We start from the raw sequence: 18,913 nt of genomic DNA, 5'->3' as shown, positions 1-18,913 counted from the left end.
GTAACTTCCTGTTGTTCTTTACTATGAGCAAAAGCATCTCCCTGAGGACAAGTATGGCAGCTGGAAAGGTCCCCGCACTGAGGTTGGGTTGTTATAGGCCTGTGGTTGGCCAGGCTCTCTGCCCCCCACTTCCCTCGCGCCCCAGATCATCAAGAAGGGACTCCACTCCCTCCTGCAAGAGAGCCTGTCCGCCCTGGGTAAGGATCCACGCACGTGGACAGGTGCTGCCTCATCTTTGCCCTCATTTTTGAGGTTGAATAGTCTTGTCACCAGTGACACATTTTTTTCTTTTTTTTGCTCTTTTGACATGATTTTACTGACGTGCTTAATAGGAAGATGAATATTTTGCTACAGGGAAAGGGGGTATGGTGAGCTTTTGCCCGCAGTTCATCTCTGGTGAGATGGGATTACAGGCAGCTTGAATGAGTGGATTTTTAGGACAGGTCCTACAGGCAATCCTTCCTTTCATGTGTTTACACTCTGGTTGCCCTCATCAGACCACTTTGCCCCAGGATTGTGAGAGGAGATGCCCTAAGTCCCCAGAAGGTTTCACTGCCGTGCCCGAGGACCAGGTGTGTGATACGTTTTAAAAACACGACCAAAAGCAAGAGACATTGGAAGCACTAGTTAGGATTTGTCTGGCTATGGTAGTGGGAGGCTGTGGCTGCGTGCCCGGCTTTCAGACCATCAGCAAGTCTTCTTTCCTATCGACAAAGTGTGCCCGTGCAGAGCCACAGAGCGTGGAAATCCCCACGCTGCGCCCCGTCTGGATGATTCTCTGCAAAGCTATCTCTGGAGCACCCACACCCCTCTTCAGTTCCTCTCTTTTCTCTTCTGACTTCTGAGGCTCAATATCCTCTCACTTTAGCAGAGTTCAGCAATTACTTGCACTTTTTACAGGGGGTTCCTGGAAACTAAAATGCTCTTAAGCTGCTAAGGAATGAATCCCTAACGGTAGAATGTCAGGAACCAAAGAGCCAGTGAGGATGTGTTTCTGGGCAAGAGAGAAGGCCTGCTGGTGAAAGTTACCTCATCTGTGAAGTGGGGGGAACCCCACTCACTTAAGAGGGCTTTAGGAGGATTAGCACAGTGCTTGCCACATGGCAGGTGTTCCGTCCACAGAGCTGTTGCTAAGAGCAGCCTCTGAACGACCAGTGCGGGCAGCCCGTGGAGCTAGCCTGCCCACTGCAGGGTCAGAGGCCTGGTGGGACCCCTTGCAGAGACACTGAAGATGTGTCTTCAGAATCGAGAGCACGTTCCCAGGACAAACAGAAGAGGCCTGCTTTCCCCAGGGCCTTCTCCATCATCAGTGTGAAACCCTGGCCGCATTACAGAAAGGAAACCATCTGACCTTCATTCGACTTTGCTTAATTCCTTCTACGATCTGTTCCATCTGACGTAAAAACTGGTCCCGGGAAGCAGGGGAGGCCATGGCTCTGAAAGAAAGACCAGCAGAGGTATGACCAGCAAACAGGACTCTCAGAAAAGGGGAGGCACCGAGGGGTCAGCCCTGTACCCGGATAATGCCCCAAGAGGCAAGCAGGCATTTGCAAGGCAGGATGGACCCGTGGGGCCCCCGAGATTCCAGGCAGCCAAAGATTCTAAACTCTGAGGAAGGCATGAACATTAGCTTGGTCTTGTAACTGAATAGTAATCTTTTTTTCCCACTCTCCCTATAGTTTTCTTACTAATACATATTTTCTTAAATAAAATAAAACGTGACTAAAATTAACAATTTTTTTTTTTAAATTCTGAACGATGGCAGGTTCTGCTTAAGAAATGAATTTCATTTAGTTTTTAAAAATCTGCAGATTTAGAGGCACTGTTCGAGACTGAGAGACATTTTCTGAGATTTTCCTAAAACCAGGCTGGGAAACCTGGTCCTGTTTCCAGGAATAGCAGCTAAAGAAGCGATGCCCTAAAACTTGCCCCTTCACCTCCAGTTCTGCAGAGGAAATGACACCAGAAGGATCAGAGCACACGGATACAAGAATGAGAATTCTTCCAAAGGACAGGCTGAGAGAAAGCAGAATTGGCCACAAAAACACTCAAACCTCAGCTTCTCTCAATGATCAGGGGATAAAGATGAAGGAACCATTTTCAGAAATGTCACAAGGTTGTTAAGTCACTAACTGAATCTGAATATTAAATGGGGCTGTGAGGATTTTTGTTTGTTTTTAGTTAGAAATGAAACTTAAAGTCTACAACTTGTTATCCATTAAGATCTTAGTTGCTGGTCACCTGCCAGGGGACAGCAGAGACCTGTGCTGGAAGGAGAGGAAGCCTGATGGACGGAGAGCCAGCCTGGGGCTGCCCGGATGGCGGGCAGGCCAATGGCCATGCTTGAGGGCTGGTAATGATTTGGCTACAGATGGGCCTTGCCATCCAACTTTTGGAGAACATTATTTATACCTGAACAAAGTAGTTTAGAGTATGCACATGACTTAAAAGCCAAAATCTACCACAGATTTGAAAAGTATTTTAAAAAATCATATAGATTATTTCATTATTTAAATTTTATCTTATTTTATTTTTTGGCCACGCCACACGGCTTGTGGGATCTTAGTTCCCCGACCAGGGACTGAAGATGGGCCCTCAGCAGTGAAAGCACAGGGTCCTAACCACTGGACCGCCAGGGAATTGCCTCGTTATCTAAATTTTAAAGCATCTCTATGTGCTCAAAAACAAATGTTATTAATCTCATCCTAGCAGGACAAAAGTAATCTATGAAGAAATCATAGTAGTTAGGCACAGTCAAATTATTTGAAAGTTCACCTTTTCCCTAAGCTACTCCTTGGTGTGTTTTAAAATTCACTGTATCGTTAAGTTTTTGCAAGAACTCAAGCTCTGCGTAAACCAAGGCACGTCCGCACGTAGCAGCAGGGGTGAAAGCGTAAGTAAGAATCCCATCCTGAGCGCTGGGCCTTGCTCGATCGGGCAGAGGCGAGCCAACAAAAGCGCAGGGCACACAAGCCACCGATGGGAGGAGGGCTGAGAGCACTTACTGTGAGAAGTTCTCATGAACTGAGTTCAGCAGGCTAATCTGGGGAGGAAAGAAGAACAAAAACACAAAGCAAAGGCTGACAGACGCCTGTGCTGACCCCAGCCACCGCAAGCTTGCCACGTGTCTCTGGAGGCTGCTTCTGAGATGAACACACCTTGTTCGCACAGATGCAAGTAACATGAAAAGAAAGAGCAACGTGTTCTCACCTCCAGAGTTCCCCCAGAGCGTCTGTCTACCTTCCCACAGCCATGACCACAGGAATGACGGAACCCAACACCCAGCTGGGAAGCCTAAGCCAACATTAGGGCTCTTAGGGCTGTACCACAGCCCTTTCGATCTCACCAAACACTGCCCTTTATTTTCAGGGCCATCAGCTCAGCAGAGGGTCAGTGGGCGTGGAGGGTGAGAACACCGTGGCCGTTCTACTCCTTCCCACAAAGTCTCTGCCAATGCGGCCAGCTGCCGGGCGGCCCTAAGAGCCTCCACGGGGGTGCGCCCTTCAAGGCCCCTGTCCCCTAGAAACGCCATAGCCCGCACCTAGGACTCTCTACCTGTCCTGGCGATCATCCAGGGCAGGCCTGTGAGTCTGGAGTCTAGAAACCTAGGTCCTCTTTCTGGTTCTGTCACTGACTTGGCTTGTGAGCTCAGGACTGAGCATTTACTATACTTGGGCTCAGGGTCACATTCTGTAAAAGGGAGGTGATATTCTTGTCCTTATGACTCCACAGGCATGTTGAAAGCTAAAATATCACAGGTATAAATAGACCTGAGATAAAATGTACAGTTTATCCAAATGCAAACTTCTAACCGCATTAGTATGGCTTGGAATTTAAATAGCCCCACCCCCCTGCATACTCCTCGTTCTTAAAAGAATGCAACAACTTTAAACACTGCTGATGAAGGAAGGTCAGTGGGCTTCGAGGCTTCCTCAGGAGGGGCTGCCCGTCTTCCCTCACCAGGCAGGAAGAACCCAAGGCCAGGGTGTGCAGCAGAGCTACCCCCAGGGCTGACGTAAATCCCCCAAACGCGTTTATCAGATGCCTGTTCTGTGCCCATTACTGTGTACGGCCCTGGATACCGAGAAAACAGAACCCAACCCCTCCTCGAGGAGTGCATCTCGGAGGAGAGACATCGATCTGGTTTGACTGACAATAGGCGGTCAAGGACAGTACTCACTGATGCCTCCATTTGCGTCCAGGTAAAAGACACGTCTGTAATACTGTTCCTAGTAGACTGGTAATTAGTGCAGGTTGCAGGATGATGATAAAATAAAAATAGGTTCTGTCACCCTCAAGGGGAGGGGGAGGCAGGAGCTAATACGTATCACCACATACGAGGGACTTCACAGGCACTGCCTCGGTCTGTCTCCGTCACTGCAGTTCTCCCCGTTTTACAGGTGAGGAAGATAAAGCCGCACTAAAACCCAAACCCCTGTGAGTCCAGGGTGCCTGCTGCCGCCACCACACCGTGCTGCCGCTGGGAAGACAGCGCTGCTTTTTCCTAAACACAGCTGCATACCTGCCCCAATCGTCTGCCTTCCATCGAGGGCCCTGACCACCAGCGGATCTGCCCTGGAGGGGCTGCCCTGGTCACCCCTTCCACTCCCGCTTTCGTTCTCACAGTTCTTTTAGTTCACGCCTCTGTCTGCCGCGGATGATTAAACCGCCCTTTCCCCCTGACAACCCTGACAGCCCCCCCTCCCCATTTCCTTTAGCTGGCTCTTTCCTTCCCCTAAAACTCACACTAAAGTCTCAGCAGCTGCAGGCCCTCCTCCGTTTGCACCTCTCGAGCTTCCAGGATGTTTCTTTTTATGACGTCGTCGCTCGCGAGGCGCCATACAACTGCTGCCCACCCTGCACCGTGGGCACTTTCTGACCCTGTAGTCGGCGCTGGGCACACGACAGGTGCTCTTCCCACTTCAGCCGAAGGCATCCCGACAGCAGGTTCGTGCAAACTTCCCGGGCGGACAGCACAGGTAGCTGCTCACCTGATTATGTTTCTTCTTTCTATAAAGGCTCTTACCTCTTTTTCCAAATAAACCTTCTTGTCATCCAGGGTGTTATACAAAGTGAAAAACTGCTTGGTTTCTTTGTGCACTGCTGAGACTGCAAATGCAAAGCAACCAGCAGGTGAGTGAGGAAACGTATCAAAACAATCCCGGGTACCCTCTCCCCGCGGAGGTGCTGCAGGACTCGGACCTGCCAGTGCCGTCTGTGCGGAAGCCCCACGGGGCACAAAGGCCGGTGTAGGGCTGCCGCAGGCCGACGGCATGTGCGTGGCAGCCGAGACGGGCCCGCCGACACGAGGAGCCAGCGGAAGCTCCCTGTCGGCGTGCGGGACGCGGGTTTCTCCGAAGTCCTCCAGGTGAGGGGTCCCGGGAGGAAGGCAGAGGGATGAAGCGGCCCCATGCCAGCTCTTCCTGTCTGTGTGGCTCCCTCCCTTCCCACGCTCCTCAGGGGCAGGAGCCACAGCCGGCTCGCTTTTGTAAACCCCGTGCTTAGGGAGAAAGATTTAACTTAAGGCAGAAACTATTTTCTGCTGAGAAACTGCGTTGACACCTGCCCCTGATCATGAGTCAAACGTGAGGACCGCATAAAACGTCAGGGTGGTGGGGTAAGACGTGAAAGGAAGCGTGCGTCTGGACGCATGTTCTGAGCAGGGACAGTGCTCCGGCTTGAACCAGGAAGGATGGTTGAGACGCCAACGTCTCAAGGGAAAATCTGGGGTATATTCTGAAAGAAGACTTGGAGTTTTCCAAGTGGGAACTGTAGGGCACTGGCCTCCTGGGCCTGGGACCAGCTCACAGGGGTGAGGGGCACAGGGACTGCAGGGGGGCCAGGTGGCCCAGACGAGGCAGGAGTTAGGATTCTGAAGACTGTCCATCCAGTTAGGGGGAGCTACTAAATATCAAGGCTTTTAAAGTAAGAGTGTAAAATGATCAAATTTTGTGTGAGAAAGATCCCTCAGGCAGGAGTGCAGACAAGGGGTTAGACTCTGGGCAGTGATGAGAAGGTGGCTACAGCAGAGAAGACAGGGGTCTAACTTGGCTTGACAGCGATCCCAGTGGCCGAGGGGAAAGATGGAGGGGGAGGCAAATTCAGTCTTATATGTGTTGAGTTTGAGGTACCCAGGACACAAGCAAGAGTGGGAGCCTAAGGAAGGGGTGATGGTCCAGGATCTGTTTACAGAGGATGTGAGCTGGGCCTTGAAGGATTTTGTCTAGCAAGAGTGAAGAAGGGGTCCCAGGCACAGGTTAACAGGAGTCAAGGCCTAGGATGTCAAAGTGCATGATGTAGTCAGAGGCAGCGTGTGCACTGAGGAGGGCAGAGTGGGGACTGCAGGCAGGAATCGGGACCTTCAGGCAGGCCACCTAGACTGGGGAGGGTCCTGGGCAGAATAAGGAGAGAGGCTTTCTTCAGTGGGTCTAGGAAGCGCCTGAGGATTTGTCACTGGAGAGAAGTGATATGACTGGATGGGTGGATGACAGACTCAGAAGGGGCTGCAGACCAGCTAAGGCTCACTGGGCTGAGCTATGATGCCAGGGAGAACAGATATGGCAGCAGTGCTGGGAAGAGAAAGGCAATGACAGCTCTGAGTGTCACTCTGAGCCTGACGAGATGTGCTCACTGATTTAGGCTGAGGGAGACCCAGTCCTGCATCCCTGGGTGAACGTGATGCTGTTAAAGGCAAGGACCACACGAGCAAGAAGGTCTGCAGAGGAGAAGAACAATGAGCGAAGGCTGATCTAGAGATGCCGGGGTCGCGAGGTTCCGTGTGACGCTGGAAAGTGGAGCGCGATGACTGACAGGGATGAGGGTGGGCTAGAGGCATCACTCTAAGAGCTCAATCAGCTTAAGCTATCTGTCCAGGGAGAGGGCAGTCAGAGCTCCATGGTGTTTCTCTTGGGCTTCTGGGCTATGTGAAGTGAGTGGGCCTGACGATGAGCTGGGGGCCTCCCCAGGGGTGGCTTTCATGGACGGTGCCACCACGCTGAAGTGGGACAGAACTCCGCGCCTCCTGCCCTCCCACCCCCCACCGCCGCAGAGTCAGCCTCGGGAGCTTGTGTGTGGTCGATGCACCTACTCTGGCGGTAGAGTTCGATAAATCTCTTCTGATACTGTATTAGCTCGGCTCTGCTGGGCACTTCGTCAATCCTGCGATGCAAAATTGCTATTTCTCGGTTTCTTCGAGCCTAGATGCAAAAGGGGAGGGGGAGACAACACTGTTTGGTGAAAGGCCTTACGTGTCCTCTGGGGAGGCAAAACACTGCCGCCACCCACCCTGTGCCCACACCCACCCTGGAAGGCAGGCACCCGACGCGGCTGCGGCCTGAGGTACGCGTCTCAGACCCTGACTCCCCCGGCAACACAGGGCGAAGGCGTCAAAATAATGGATCGGAGGGAGGATTCTGAACAGGAGGGCATGTGTGGATGGTGCCCCCGGCCAGCCCACCAGGCCCCCAAGGACTCCAGAGCAGCTGATTCCCAGCGTCAGGCAGGGACCAGGAAACAGAAGTGCTTCCCAGATGACAAGGGATGCTGCCCTGCTGCCTCCATGCACATCCCAAATCCCTTAGCGTGTTTGAAAAGCTCCTACAGTTTCCTCCTAAAGCAGCTTTCTGGCACTTTCCCCCTCCTGTGAAACGAACTGGGCTCTTCTAGCTGAACTGCTCCAGGTGCATCTGGGGAGGCAGGGCTGTGCGTGGCGCAGGGGAGACCTCGGGCTCCGAGGTGGGCGGCTTCCCCAAGGGGCAGCGCTGAAGAGGGCCACCCAGCTCCCACCACAGGTTCACGGTCTCAGCGCTGCCCTTCTGCTGTGCCTCTCTGTCCTCCCCTTCTCTGGCCCACTTTATCACAGTGGCAGACGGGGACCTCTAATTCATTAGGACGCAAAAACCCCTCCAGGCGCAAAATCCACTATCAACTGTCGTGATCAAACCAAAATAGTGCCTGCTGCTCTGGCTCTGGCTCCTATACTTTCTCAGGAATCTAAAGATAAAATCATTCACTCTTTTCACTGTATCTTTAACCTCTCCTTTTCTACTGGCTTCTTCTCATCGGCATTTAAATATGTTCAAGTCCCTCATCCTTAGAAAGGCCCTTCCTTAAACCCTGATCATCTTTCAGCTTTCATCTTTCTCCTCCCTTTAATAGCACAACTTCCCGAAAGCAACGTACCCCAGTGCCTCTGACCCCTCCGCTCCCCTCGGTCACCCTTCAACCCACTGCCGCGGGCTGCTCCCAACACCCACTGGCACCGCTCTCGCCAAGGTCACCACAGACCTTCTCTCTGCACCTATGGAGATTCTCAGCTTCCAGCTTTCCTGACTTCTGGCAACACTGACCCTTTTCTCCCCTGAGCTCTCTGTTCAGCTGCCACGAGACCTTGGGCTCCTGTCTTCCTTGGGCCTCTGGCTGCCTGCTTGGTCTCAACCCTCATTGGTAGAATCCTTCTTTCCCTCTTCTCAGCCTGTATTTTCACATCCTAGGTTACCACCTATACAGCGCTGACCCCCAGATCTCCAGCCCAGACTATTCCTACTGGGGTGAGTACCCTGACCTTTAAAAGCCCTAAACAGGTCTCATTAACACTTCTATTCACACTCCCATCCCCTTCAGCCCTATCCTTTCTCCTTTAGGCTTTTGCTCAATGAATAACACAAGGATCCACACTATTGCCCAAGTCAGAGATTCCCCCACCATCCTCGACTCCACTTTTCCTCTAACCCATCCCCAGTTCCATGGATAAAGCTGCTCAGCCTCTCACCTGCCAGTTTATTTCTGTCCATTTTCACTGACCCAGCCCTGGCTCAGGCTTCAGCAGGCTTAGGGTTCTACTGCACCTTCCCTCTAGCCAGTATGTGTGACTGACCCCCAGGTCTCCAGCCTGTAGTATGCAATTCGCATATAAGCCCCCTTGTACTTTGATGTATATGGACATATCTTGGTTCTCAAACAGCCAGCCGGCTCCCAGAAGATAGAGCATCCCGTTTACTATTCCTGGGATCTAATGCAACACTGAATACATAGTAAGCACACAGTCAAAAAGTTTCCAAGTATGCAGATGTCCTGTCCCGATTTTATTTAATTCTGTGTCTCTTTAAGATTGGTACAGTGTCCTTGTATCAGGACAAATTTGACTCCGGAATTTAGCCCAACAACTCAGCAAAATAAGCACGGGCCAGAGAAAGGAGAAAGAGGGTCCCATTGGCCCCTGCGGCCCCTTGGCCGCTCCCCCCCAGAACCTGGCCTTCCTTTCCCAGAGAACAGAGAGAAGGCCCGGGCCAAAGTGCAACACAAGTTAACTCTTGGCTTTTGAACGTGCATGAGCCAGAATCCGGCAACGTAAAAGATTCTATAACGTAATTTTGATCTATGTGAATTTAGAGCCAACTTTAAAACTCCCCATATTTGATGGCCTTCTCACAAACCCCTAAGGTTATCAACTAAGACAGCTAAAGTGGGCACTTAATTTTAGGGGAAAGGTACTAGACAAGAACACATATTTTTAAATCTACCTTATCCTCCCCCCCCCCCACTTTTTTTTAAACAGCTATGAGATATAATTCACAGGCCATACATTTCACCCAAAGTATACAATTCAATGGTTTTTAGTATACTCACAGAGTCGTACGACCATCACCACTACCTAAAATTGCAGAACTTTTTCATCACCCCAAAAGAAACCCGTACCAATCAGCAGTCACTCCCATGTCTCCCGACCCCTTACCCCCACCATTAGGCAGCATTAATGCACTTTCTGTCTCTACAGATTTGCCTCTTCTGGACATTTTAACAATTTTTTGTAGTTTGCAGAGTACAAGTTTTACAATTCTTTTGTTAAATATATTCCTAAGTATTCTTTTCTACTGTAAATAAAATTTTCTTAATTAAAAAAACAAAAAAGGGCTTCCCTGGTGGCGCAGTGGTTGAGAGTCCGCCTGCCGATGCAGGGGACACGGGTTCGTGCCCCGGTCCGGGAAGATACCACATGCTGCGGAGCGGCTGGGCCCGTGAGTCATGGCCGCTGAGCCTGAGCGTCCGGAGCTTGTGCTCCGCAACGGGAGAGGCCACAACAGTGAGAGGCCCGCGTACCGCAAAAAAAAAAAAAAAAAAGTACTGGACAAGAACATTAGACCTCTAACCTTCGCTCTGGCACTTACCAGCTGCTTGTACTTCACAGATGTGAGTCAATTTGTTCACATAGAAGATGAGGCTAATAGCTACTTTCCACCCACCTCAAATCAAACGAGACGATGGTGAAACAACATACCAATGTGAGGTGTTATAACCAACATAATCCGCTGAGTTACACTCCAGATAGGAGAGCGAACAGCAGCTTTCCCGAGCCTCTCCAGCTCTTAGATGCTGAGGCTTTCTACCTCTGCTATAGGCACGCAAGCCTAGTTAGAGGCATTTACTGGCTCTTGTTTTCACTCACCTGTAGTAAACGGATCTTGTAAAGCTTCTCCTTCTCCATATTGTACCGTCTGTCTAGGTCTTCCTGAAATTGGAAAGAAACACAATTATCTGGGAAGAGGAAATTTTCATGTTTTGATGAAATCTTTTGAAGTTGGACAGTTTTTATATATCTCCCTCATCCTGAGGCTCCAAATTCCTTTTTTCAAATGGCCGAGTTCAGGGTCGGGTCCTAAGTCCCGGGAGACCCTTGACACTCTTTCACATCACTTTATGACAACTCTTCCTTCTTCCGGGACCCAGGCTGCATCCAGGGTTCTTAAGTGAAGTATCCCTCAAGTCCATGTGCCCTTTCCTCCCGCACCAAAAAAGATCCACGAGGAGGAGAAGACAACCGTGACTTAAAGAGCCTGTCGGTTCTGTGTCTCTGTGTTTGGAGGTGATGGTGGCTTGCTTCCTACGTTTCTATTTAGACCTGCACTATCCAATACGATAGCCACCAGCCACAAGCGGCTATTTAAATTTACGTTAACTAAAACTTAAAAATATTCAGTTTCTCAACTTCCCTAGCCACGTTTCAAGTGTTCAGTAGCCACATGCAGCTAGTGGCTACCACACTGGACAGCAGAGACAGAGAACATTTCCACCACTGCAGAAAGGCCCTTTGGACAGAGTTGAATTAAAAGAGAGAAACTAGCCCCTCGCTGAACCCAATGGGGTAAAAGACATGGCTGGATGGTTTGCTGAACTGGGGAAAGCTACAGTAGTGTCAGAGGTGCCCCTTCCCCACTGTGTGTGTACACACACACACACACACACACACACAACCAGCTCCTCCGTGGGGCTCAGCTGCAGGCAAACCTCAACAGCCTTCACCATGGGAGGCCAGAGGCTCACTCTCTAGGAGCCTCTGAGGGCACGAAGGGAAGAGAAACCCTAAAGGAGGAGAATGTTAGAGGCTTTCCTGTTTCTCTCTTCCTTCTCTTCTTCCTTTTCTATTCCTTTCTCCTAGAAGCACCTGTTTAACTCAGAACAGGGGTCCGCAAACTACGGCCCAGCAGCTAAATCCCACAGCCCTTGGGTCAATTTCGCCTCTATGCCTAGTTTTGTAAATAAAGTTTTACTGGAATGTAGCCATGTCCTTTCACTTATCTATAGACTACCACGACCACGGTGGAGCTGGCTCACAAAGGTGACAATATTTACTACCCAGCCCTTTACAGGCTGCTGACCCTGGAACGCAGTCCCCCAAGAGAGAGCTCTCTCCCTGTGCACTGCTCGCCCCTCGGAGCCTGGGCTGTGACGGGCATGTGTGGACCACGCAGGCCTGTCCCCTTCCCGGCTCAGATGCCAGGGTGGGGACAGCATGCCTTGTGCCAGGTGCCGGCCGTCAGGGCCGTTCCCGTGAGGTCCTGCTCCATCCACGGGGCGGATGCACGAGATGGAGCCACGCCCTGAGAGCCTGAAGACAAGGAGGTGGCCGCAGACAGGACGAAAAGACGCGTGAGAAGCTGCCACACCGTGAGAAGCTGCCACACCCGCAGAGGACAGCGGCGGTCCTGAGAATGAGCAGGTACTTACGTTGTGCGTCATGGCAGGGGTTAGGGCACCGTGCTGCTCTCCCCCAGAGAGGGTCTGCAATAAGGAAAAAGAAAAAAAAAAAGAAAAACAATGCTTCTGAGGAAAGGGATGGGACAGAGAAGCTGAGGGTCCAGATGTGGGGGGGGATGGGCAGACCACGTCTGAACAGGGCGCAGCCTGCACACGAGCCCCAGATTTTAAATTGTTCTTACATACCTGTCAGCCACACACTAACAAGCTAAACTCTGTCTTTGAATGTGAGTCAATCCCTCTAACAAGGTGTGACTGCTAAGAAGAGAAATGCCATCCTGAAAGTCTGTGATTTGTGCAAACCCAGAGGCTGCGGAGCTCATGTGAGCCTCCGAGCTCAAAGTCTCAGAAACAACTGGAAAGGCTGGATGTGGGTGGGTGGTCCCAGGACACCACCCACTGCACGGCCACACTCTGCTATCCCCGTGCCAGTCTTCACGGCTGTGGCTGGAGTGGCACAACCCATCATGACAGGGAGGTGGCACCTCTGAGGCCCATCTCCCCGCAGCCCCGGTGGAAAGCATCTGGACTCATGCTGGCTGCTTGGACAAGTCCCCTCCCTTCTCTGAGCCCCAAGTTCCCCATTTCCCCAAGAGAGAGGGTGCAGTCGATGAGGTCCAAAGCCACAACCAGCTCTCACATCTTAAGCACAGGGAGCCTCAGCAAATAAGCCTTGAATAGAGTGTGAGAAGGGACGAACCACAGCGATCCCTACAATCTAATTTGGTGAGAGAAACAGACTTATTTTTCTGTCCTTGTCCACACTAGCTCCTTGGAAGGTCAAGGCGTCTGTTCCGAGAGCCAGTGGGCCGTGTTCCTGAGCCCGGGATGCTCCCGGGCTGCCAGAGCTCTGACCTCACATCCCGTGCTGCTCTCTGCTGCCTTCCTGTGTCCCCGGGCAGGAGTGCAGGGTGAAATGAGCAAACTGGCACAGAATTTACAGGCAAATGGGACGAGTGGGAACAGAGCTCAGGGGGCTCCTGCAAACACCCTGTCCCTAACAGAGGGGGCAGCCGGGCTTGTGACCCGTTAATTCTTATCTGGAGTTGCTGCTGGCCACACCTATGGGTGCTTTAACCCACAGAAGGAAGACAAAGGACAGGGACAAATATCGAAGAAAACTATTTGAGAAATGTGTGTTCAGAGGACCAGGCTGAGGGAAGTCTGGTCTTTTTCGGCACCAGACTCTGCGCTGTTGAGTCCTCTAGAAATCCTTTCACGGTGGAAGTCACACAGCCCCAGCAGACTGGAGCAGTTCTCCACAGCCCGTACCTTTTCATCTCTGCCTGGAGCCCTCTCAGCCTTCAGGTTTTCAATTTCCTGCTGCAGCCGGGCCATCTCCTCCTTTAAAAGTAACATGAACATTTGTAAGATTTGGACAGGCTAGTAATTGGAGGTAATTATTTACCTTGATCTAGAGTCTTTTTTTCACTTTTCGTGAGTTCACGTGGAGTCAGAAAGTCCATTAGGCAGTAGCTCCCCAGACCCCTCCCTGATTTTCAGCCTGGGAAGGTTAACTCAGGAGGATACAGGCAGCTGTACCTCAGTCAGAAGGGGCCTTTCTTCCTAAAGGGCAGGCGAGGCTCGCAGTAACCCCTGGGACACAGAATGAATGAGTGGCTTAGAGCCCAGTCCAAGCCGCCTTCTTGGTGCCGACCCTTCTCCACCTTTCCTGGGACCTTGCGGCCCGGAGCCCTGCCTCACCAAGGCACTCCTCCCCTGCCACACGGCCCTGCGCAAGTCAGACCAGCTTCCGGATGGCTCTGGCGCTACTGGACCACGAGGTCTCACGTGGCAGATCACGCAACACACAGACACGCCAGGTTTTCAGGGCGGCCCTGGTCTCCTAAGATGCTATGCCTTTCGCACTTTGTAAGACTTTTCTTTTCAGTACATTTGGAAATTAGAAAATATCGTTTGTTAGACTGTGCTCTCGGTCTGGGGGTCTGGCACACCCAAGTCACTTGCGGGGTCCTCAGAGGGCACCTACCATAGTCCTCTACTCCTCTCACACACTGCCACGTACCCGCCTGGTGAGCCTGTTTTTCCGACCGCACCTGGACAGGACTCTCGGCAACGCAAGAGAGGGAGAGCAGGAGGTTTTACAAGAATCTTGTTTAACGTCTGCCGACACCAAGCCACACTTACTCGACAATGTGCTTTAAACTCCTGTTCCTGACTTTTCAGATTTTCATTCATGGCTACGAGGGCTCTCAAGTTCTGCAGGATGCTGAAAAGAAAAGACCAAAAAATGACTGACTTGAAACAAACTATTATGATTTTATGAATCACGGGGAAAACCGAGACCCCAGATAAAAAGGGATTTCTTTCTTAATTTCCTTGTCTCTCCCAAGAGTGTCTAATGGGCTTCCCACAAATGGTTATGACTACCCTTTAAATGACATTATTATTCATTTATAAGCTGAGTCCATCAGGCCACATCCAAACAAACACTACAGAATTCAGCATTAAAATGTCAGCTGCAGAAACAACAAGGAGTTTCAAGATTACTGTATATTTTTAATGATACTGATTACTTAACAGACTCAGAGCACAGACAGTATCGTAATTTTAATTCCTATTTTTCATTTCCCTTCTGAAAGGAAACGAGTTTTAAGGTCATTAAAAGCACTAATTTGAAATTTAAAATGTCAAGTGTCTAATAGTACTTTGCTCCACTTCATGAAAAGAGGGTTTCTAATCATAAAGCCAAGTAATCTGTAGGTACTTCTTGGCTAAAAATGTCCACCAAACCCAGAACTGCTCCATCTGTGCCTGAAGCATGTATTACGTCATGATTTCACTCAAGTGAGTGACACTTGGGAGATTTCACCACCCACACAGTTTGGTGCTGAAACGGTCAAATGTGAGTGATTATATTTAATTTAAATGGTCTAAATACAATTGATTGAAAAATAAAACAAAACACAAAAACCCAGCAGCTGTGTCTTGGTCAAAAAAGACTGTACCTTCACTCCCAAAGGACAGGGCTAAAATGTGTGCTGGTAACCATGGTTGACGCTAAGGGAGGGGGGCAAGGGCGGGAGGAGACGTTTCGGCTCACGTCCTTTTGAACCTTGAATGTATTACTTAGTTTTTAAAAACAGAAAAACAAAACACAAACTGAGCTGTTCCTGACCCCAGGGGGAACTGGGGGGCGGGGAAGAGGAGGCTAACTCAGAACCCCCTGGGCAACAGGCACGGCCCAGATCAGCGGTGAAGTAACTGAGCGGCATGGGGCCAGCAGCAATGACCCCCAGCTCCTCAGCCCGGTGCTCAAACCACCAGAGAGCTTCACGGAGAAAACAAGCACATGCTGAAACCTCTTACCTTGGATCAGCTTTGGCTTCTACCTTCTCAAGGGCGGCCTGTTCCTTGTCCAGTTTCTCACCATAATTCTTGAGCTGCGGGAGACAAGGAGGCACGTTGTGGGGACAGGAGATGTCCTCTCCTTCCCGGCTCACACCTGCACCCCTTTCCTGACAGCCCACTGGATTTGGCTGTATGTTGAGAAAATAGGTGGACGAGAGGAAGACGATGGGGGTGGAGGGACAGCATGGAAAGGTCAAAACCAGACCCTTCTTGACACATTCTGTTGGTAAATGAGACCTTAAAGGCAATACCTTTAAATCACAGCAGCAAATGGGTGGAAAGCCAAAAGTAACGCTGACAGCAGGTGTCTTTCAGTAGGAAGAGGTAAGTAACAACAGTGGCTGTGAGAGACAGACCTGGGTTTCAATTTCAGGATACCACTATCATGGCTGCTTGACAGGGGCAGGGTTAAATCTCCCATCTTGAAAAATTCCACTTTCTCTTTCTGAGTCAGACAGTTGGGGGATTTTAAAAAAGAAATTTTAAAGAAATTCAGATTTTAATTTTTAAGGTGTGCAGATCTATCCCACAATAGAATACTAAGCTGCTATTAAAAAAAGAAAGAATAAACAGCTCTTTTATGATGATCTCTAACATCTATTGTTGGTTGAAGAAAACAACATATAAAACCATGATTCCAATGTGCTTCCAATGTGTGTAAAGGAATGTACATGTCGGATGTACACAGGTATAAAAGAACCTACATGTTATTTGTACATGCATGAACATTTTCTGAAAAGATTCACAAGAAACTGGTTACCCTCTGGAGAGAGTAGCTGTTTGCTTGGGTTACAGGGGGACACCCTTCATACTTCTTGAATTTTGAACCATGTGAATGGGTTACCCATTAAAAAAAAACAAGTTAAAGAAGTTCTACGAGTTCCAGCTGAAAATGGAAGACCAAACACAAGCCGCAGCAAAGCTCCTCTTGCCTCAAGTCCAGGCGATTCTGCTGGATCACAGGAGGTGGGTACCTCGGGGACAAGGAAGATGGCAGCAGACAGGAAGGGCCTGTGGAGGACTGCCGTGTGGACCCAGAGGACGCAGGAAGGCCTGGGGTGCAGGGCTGGGGTCTGTATCAGGACGAGCCAGCGGGCTACGCAGTGAAGCCTGGCTCCCTTAACCCAAGGGCTGGCGCAAGGGTCCCAGAGGCAGGGCAGCCCCCAGAGAGCTGGCAACACTCGGCAGCAGAGACAGTGCCCCAGCCCCAAACATCAGGTACCACCGGCTGATCCCACCAAATAGTGGGACCCAACCTTCCAGAATAGTCACTGCACCAAATGGACACAGAACCCATACAGTTGGTCACAGAAAGTTTCAGAATCAACAGTAAGCACGCCATGAAGAATTATCAAACGTTTGAAGAAAGATATAACCATAAAAAATGTTTCAATTCAACAAATGAATTCTGATCTGAAGGAATAGTTTATAGATCAAGAAAAACTTCAGACACAGTCAATGCCCTCAGAGAGGCAGGAGAGGATCCTGCACATTAAAAACAGAATTAACCTCTCACGTACAAAATCAAAGCTGTGATTGCTGAAATTGAAAGCGCACAGGCTAGAACCTGGGGGCCTCCGCTAACGCAGGGGCCTGCGGCAGCCCCCATCCCCCGGCCACACGTCAGGGCTCCCATCTGTCCTCTGCCTTCCGTGCTCTGCTTCACTTTGCCTAAGTTTACTGGGAAGGCAGATCTTCCCTGTTTTCCAGTGCTACTAGGTTATCCTGCAAGGCAGGTTTTGCTGAAAAGGTAAAACCTGGGCACACTGGCATGAAAGGGCTCAGAGTGCTCATTCTGCCCAGTCCTTGCCTTGAACAGATGAGAAGACTGAGGCCCAAAGGCAAAGCTCATTACTGATTCAGGTTCACAGTGTTCAGGATTCTGACCAAATCTGTCTTCTCTATAAGCTGTTCAGCACTAGGTTTTGGAGAGCCTCCCGTTTTTCTAGATGGGAATTAGTTTGACTGCCCTCCTGGACAGCAAGCTCGCTAAGAGGTCAGTGGTGCCGGACTGTTAGCAGTGGAATCTGAACGGCCCCTCTGCTTTAGTTTCTCCAGCTGCAGAACAGGGATATCAACAGTGTGTTGCCAGGGTTGTTATGAAGATTCAATGACTAATACAAATGATGTGCCCAGAGCACACCCAGCACACTGTAATGTTAGCTGTTACTATTACGTGAGGACAGGAAGACTATCTCCTACTATTGACTTAACTCATACCTTCCACCTTTCTAGCACATGTACAGGGTTCAAAAAATATTTGACTTAGTGTTTAATACCAAAAGTGACTTGATAACCATTCTGGATTTATATCCTAAGACAGTTAAGTGTTTAGGGAAATTGATATCAAGATGTTTTGCCTTTAATCTCTTCCAGATTGTTATAGAAAGATGGATCCATGACTTGGCAAACTTCAAGCCAGGGACTGTGTAGCATGAAAAGTAGGACAGCTGCAGGGATTCCACCCCAGGAGTTTGCCATCTAATCCAGAAGGAATGGAGTCACAGAACAGTGTAAAGAAAGCTGATGTGTCCAAATGCAACACAGGCACCTTTAGAAAGAATTTTTAAAAAATTCCTCTAATTGTCATCTTGCGTCTGCCCTTTTCAAACATTCTGACAATAACTGAAGCCACCAGTCCAGGTCAGAATTACAAAGCTTTGTCAGGTTTATAGCAAAGCAGTGAACTAAGTGCTGCATACTGCTGGATAAGTGACAATTTTAAATGGGCAAATTTCATGCGAAATTAAAAAAAAAAAAAAAAGGGACTGCCTTGGCTTCAGAGATGCCTTTGAAGGCCAGTCCCGCTTCCACATGGTCCAGAAAGCACTAGGTGGGGCCCTCGCAGCGAGGCCCTTGTAAAGTACAGCTGTAGCCCGAGCACGAAAATCACAATGGGGAGAGCTCTTCAGACCTAGGTGAGGATTCGCTTTCCGTGGAAAGAGGGACAGAAGTAAAAAGAACTAAATTCCTCGCATGACAGAGCTAGTACCACAAATGTTTGTTTTCCTCGCCTGGCTTCTGAGGCAGTCGCCAGTGGGAGGTAAGTATGCTGTGATGCTGATGGAGGACCGCACGGTCGCCATCTGGGTCAGGACACGGACCACAGGGTCAAACAGACCCACAGCCCCTCTTCCATTCCGCCTAGGAGATCACCGGCAATTGTGAACAACGAATTATACCCTCTGTAGTCGTGTCATCTCACAAAAAGAAACCTCCTCTCTCTCATGGAATCCAGTGTTCTGGAGCAGAGGCCCTTTGCCGTGAATGACCCACCGTGTTCTTCAACGTGGCCGCCCTGCCTGTCTGTCAGGCCCACTGTCCTCAGGAAGCTTCCCGGACCCTTGCAGCCCACGGCGACCTCTCCCACCCAGACTCTGATCGTTTAGAACATGGCAGTGTGGATAAACTTATGGCTCGAGTCATGCGCTACCATGTGATTGTCCTTTGTCCCCAGATGGACCTGAGCCCTGAGAAGGGGATGGTGACCCCTCCACACGGACTGATG

At 50.1% G+C, this 18,913-nt stretch overlaps 1 protein-coding gene across 3 annotated transcripts in view; it reads right to left on the bottom strand.

The window, feature by feature from the left end:
* CCDC93 (CCC complex scaffolding subunit CCDC93) overlaps positions 1-18,913 on the bottom strand; it is an 86,626-nt gene that overhangs the window by 6,377 nt on the left and 61,336 nt on the right. For all 3 annotated transcript variants that reach the window (XM_027082595.1, XM_027082594.1, XM_027082593.1), the window contains exons 14-22: positions 15,364-15,437; positions 14,182-14,263; positions 13,306-13,377; positions 12,004-12,057; positions 10,445-10,507; positions 7,088-7,196; positions 5,027-5,109; positions 3,006-3,043; positions 1,352-1,436 (exon numbers count right to left, since the gene is read on the bottom strand). In XM_027082595.1, the coding sequence (XP_026938396.1) occupies positions 1,352-1,436; positions 3,006-3,043; positions 5,027-5,109; positions 7,088-7,196; positions 10,445-10,507; positions 12,004-12,057; positions 13,306-13,377; positions 14,182-14,263; positions 15,364-15,437 (660 nt within the window). The remainder of the gene's footprint in view (positions 1-1,351; positions 1,437-3,005; positions 3,044-5,026; positions 5,110-7,087; positions 7,197-10,444; positions 10,508-12,003; positions 12,058-13,305; positions 13,378-14,181; positions 14,264-15,363; positions 15,438-18,913) is intronic.

The sequence above is a fragment of the Aethalodelphis obliquidens genome, unplaced genomic scaffold, assembly GCF_003676395.1.
Source record: "Aethalodelphis obliquidens isolate GAN/ISIS:26980383/991018 unplaced genomic scaffold, ASM367639v1 scaffold47, whole genome shotgun sequence".
Lineage (NCBI taxonomy): Eukaryota > Metazoa > Chordata > Mammalia > Artiodactyla > Delphinidae > Aethalodelphis > Aethalodelphis obliquidens.
This window is presented reverse-complemented; position numbering and strand designations above follow the sequence as displayed.